This window comes from Procambarus clarkii, chromosome 41 (genome assembly GCF_040958095.1).
Source record: "Procambarus clarkii isolate CNS0578487 chromosome 41, FALCON_Pclarkii_2.0, whole genome shotgun sequence".
Taxonomy (NCBI): Eukaryota; Metazoa; Arthropoda; class Malacostraca; order Decapoda; family Cambaridae; genus Procambarus; species Procambarus clarkii.
The window spans coordinates 25,860,230-25,864,521 of record NC_091190.1 but is presented as its reverse complement, the minus strand read 5'-3'; the positions used below and the strand labels follow the sequence as shown (position 1 = coordinate 25,864,521).

The 4,292-nt window shown below is 38.6% G+C and overlaps 1 protein-coding gene across 2 annotated transcripts; it reads left to right on the top strand.

The window, feature by feature from the left end:
• The first annotated feature begins 876 nt into the window (after nucleotides 1–876).
• LOC138349585 (pro-resilin-like) lies at nucleotides 877–1,879 on the top strand. Of its 2 annotated transcripts, none has more exons than XM_069339122.1 (4): nucleotides 877–1,073; nucleotides 1,286–1,363; nucleotides 1,480–1,617; nucleotides 1,721–1,879. In XM_069339122.1, the coding sequence occupies exons 1-4, from the start codon at nucleotides 1,065–1,067 to the stop codon at nucleotides 1,877–1,879; spliced, it is 384 nt and encodes a 127-aa protein (XP_069195223.1). In that variant the 5' UTR covers nucleotides 877–1,064. The 2 variants fall into 2 exon arrangements, with proteins under 2 accessions (XP_069195223.1, XP_069195222.1); XM_069339121.1 differs by having other exon boundaries at nucleotides 878–1,073; nucleotides 1,283–1,363.
• The last annotated feature ends 2,413 nt before the right edge of the window (nucleotides 1,880–4,292 follow it).

Below are 4,292 nucleotides of genomic sequence, written 5' to 3'. Positions count from 1 at the left end.
AGAAAATATATCTATCAAAAGTTGGAGACCAGATGCCTGGGATGAGTCTCCTCCAAATTTGCAGGGAATGGTACGGGACGGATATAGGCTTGTTAGAGGTAGGCCTAGGCCATTTTCGTGGAGTCTTTGATAGAGTCAAGAGTGAAATATGGTGTGAGACTTTATTGTTCCAAACACTAAGGTCTAATAAGAGAAATCATTGACTCCCAAAGGTCTGAAAGCACTAGTATAAGAAAGCTATGAATTGTTCAGATTTATGGGCAGCACAAACATAAATATAAAAATATATATAATATAAAAATGCACCAGACTGTGCGACACAGTGGTTGCCAGGATCAGGCTGGGTTTCCGTTACCTCTGGCGGTGGCTACAGGTGACGTATCTCCCAATCCTGAGCACTCCAGGTGCAAACTCTGTGAGCAGGAACTGGGCCATGACCTCGCATAATACATAACTGAATGCCCAGTTATTAGGCCATTTAGACCCCCCAGCATTTGGTACCTGGAGCTATGCAATTACATTATTAACTCTCGTGCTCTTGAGGGTATCCTCATAATGAACCCAGAGTTTGCCAGTGCAGACTAATGATCACATGCCTGTATATGACTAACTATCCCGTGTAATGGAGACTTTTAGCATCACGTAGCTAGTTCTTGACACACACTGTACTGCCCTTCAAATAGTTTAGGGTAGTTTCAGCTTTCTGGAAATGTTTTCTGAATTCTCATTATTTTTTGGCTTAATTGACTGATAGTATTGTGAACTGCTAAAACATTAAAAAGAGATGTGAATCACATATAATTCAGAACTCTTCAGAACATATAAATGTATAATATGATAGAGTATACTAAGACCACACATTACATAACATCATTACAGTTATAGCACTTGACCACGATGCAGCTGTTGCTTGGGACATGGCAACGTTTTAAATCGTTAACCATTTCCCCGGAAGGAATGGGAAAGAGAAGCGTGATCCTGGCTATATATGGTTGGCTCCCACACTGCTGACCATCACTCATTCCTCCGCCGCTCTACCAACACAACACCTCCTCCTCCTCAACATGTTTAAGGTAACTTGTTTTCGCAAAACGTGAAGTTTAGCGATATTTCTTCAAAATTGTTTTTTTTAACTCGAATCTGAAATAATAGGCTATGTGAAATATGAAAAAAGAGAGTGTGTGTGTGTCGATATCTGTAACTAACACGCACAATTAAACAACGGAAAACATATATTTAATTGGATAAATATTTAACTACATTTAGATAATCATTATATCAGCAGGTGGCCGCGATCTTGTTGACAGTGGGAGTGACTTTGGCCTTTCCATCAGATCCCTACGGACAGCCTGTCTACAAGTCGGTAAGGATCAGTATTGAACGTTTCCTGTCCTTCAAAATATTAATCTGTTCATACACAATGTTCACTACTGAGGAAGATGTACAGTGCTTGTAACTAATGCTGCTGCACATGTCCAGGAACCCATCCCATACAACTACGCCTACGGTGTCAAGGACGACTACGCTGGCACTGACTTCGGCCACAACGAGAACTCCGACGGGTCCACGGCGAAGGGCTCATACAATGTTGTTCTCCCTGACGGCCGCATACAAACAGTAAGTTGTATTAATATGTTTAAGTTTAATCATATGGTAAAATATCATACATCATAAATGGTCATAATTGGACATAATTGTAATCGTTTTCTGCTCTCAACAGGTGAGCTACGTGGCTGACCATTACAACGGGTACCAGGCCCAGGTGAGCTACAAGGGCGAGGCCCAGTACCCACACCAGTACGGTCCAGCTGTCACCTTCAAGCCCCAGTACCAGCCCTCATATCAGCCTTCATACCAGCCTCAACCCTCATACCAATAAATGACGATGTAACATTACCTTTATACTTTCTCTATCTTCTATAATTTTGTTCAATAAACTATACTTAAAAACGTGTAATTTATCTTCTAATGGCCATAAGTTTTACAATGGACAGAGCAATTTGGAAAACAATTGAGGGAACTAAATTTCTTTCCGAAGAAAGAAAAAGAGGAAAGACATGATAGATAGGAACAGATAACGGGTGGACAGATAAAAACTGGATGCAGCAATTAGTCAGTGAGGTCAAAAGTAACTTCTCCCACGTAAGAGTCCTAAATTCACGGAACTGTTTCATTTAGAAGCTGTTGCTGCTAAGTCTTCCTAACTCATCACGCAATACTGTACACTTGTGATTACAAATCCTTAATCCTCTGATCACAAATAGCGCATTTCCCGAGATCACAATATTGCTCCAATGATCACAAATATTACTACTACTACTACTGCGATCATAAATCTTTTCTTGTGATCAAAAATATCAGGCGAAGTGGAATATATACCAAGACGAATTTGAAAAATGGTTTGCGACATACGCGGTAATACAAATGGTAATACAAATCCGCCGCCTGAGGACTTGAACATACATGAGACAATCTCCAGGAAGCCGGTATATCTGCTGGGAACAAAGCTTCTAATTATCGCAGGTAACATAAAAAGAACGAATTATTGGTTCTACAGTAAAGAGGTTAAAGAGCAGACTGTAAACCACAGAGTCAGCATCTTCAGAAAACATTTAAAGACAATCCCCACACCAGAAGGAAGAACTGAGAACTGTCAGCTGGCGCCTGACAGCTGAGTGGACAGCGCTTCGGATTCGTAGTCCTGAGGTTCCGGGTTCTATCCCCGATGGAGGCGGAGACAGTTTGATGTTCTCCATAATAACTTGGACAAATTGAAGTTTCCAAGTAAGATAACATCTGGTATTAAATTTGCTTGACTTTCGAGGCTATTCTCTGTTTTGTTTATTGTTTTGTAAATTCTTCAACCATTGTATTTGGCAGTTTGTATATTAGAATACTTATTATGTTTATTTTCTCTACTTTTATCACATTTGTAGTGTAATAACTATGCATACAAGCATATAGTACATATATAGTATAAAGTATATATATACCTACTCTACTACTAGTAGTAGTATATATATACCTACTCTACCTACTTTAGTATATACATATACCTACTTCTCTATTTGACTTACTAAGTCAAATGGAGGTCAAAATTCAAAATCTTACTCTCTCACATTTATATAAATTATAATTTGAGATCCAGATTTCACTATCCATGTAATATCTCGTATGGATTTCGGTGAGTGCTACAAATATCGATTTCGATTCTATTAGGAGGCCATATATGAACATAAGTTTATTTTTTCCTTATGACTTTAGGCCTTGAATGTTGGCAAATATAAAAAGTTATTCCATATTGCGTGTGTCGTTTCTCGTAGGGTTTGAGAGTTCTCTTCCCTCTCAGTCACCCAGGTGTTGTAATTCTGGCAATGATTCGTCCAATTTTGGATCTACTGGTGTTCTGGAGTGTGATAGTTTCTGTGGTACACAGATACGTGTGTACTTAATGGCCAATTGGAGTTCAATATTGTTCATTTCTCCATCTGTACTTTTGCAATGTTTCTGTTTGTCTCAGTATTGCTGTTATTATTGTGTATACCTCAACATTCTGCCCTTCTACACTATTATTGTGACTCTAAGCTACCAGATCCTACGCTTTGTTCGCTGTCCAATGTTGTTTTTTTCACAATGTACGCACCTGACTGGGAATTTGTAAAGTCTAATAGTTTACTTGCGGTAGACATGTCTTTCACCCGTCTGGCAATGCTTCGCACTGTTTGCAACTAGGGTAAAATTACTAAGATATGCTAATGTTATAGCACTGGTCATCACAGGTCATATATCATATATGATATGGCACTGGTCAACACTGGTCATATATCATATATGATATAGCACTGGTTATCACTAGTCATATATCATATAGCACTGGTTATCACTAGTCATATATCATATAGCACTTGTCATATACTATATATGATATAGCACTGGTCATCACTTATGAATAAAACACGAAGAACGCTAAACAAAGTAACATCTGAATAGAGCATCTTAGGGCTAAAAGTTTCGACACAGAAATCTAAGACAATGAATACAGATGGCAACACCCCAGCTTCTATGGATTCAAGACATTAACCTTCAGAGGACTACACAATATCGATACCTTTGAGTATGAATAGATTCTAAAATGACATTCAACAAGCAAATGCGATAACTGAAAGAGAAAGCAAAATTTCGTTCGAATATAATGAGAGCAATCACAAGGACCCTTTTACAATTGTTTGTCACAGCTCTAGATAAGGAGTCAGCAGCCTTCAAGTAACTTCAAGACTTCTTCCTTAAGTTCT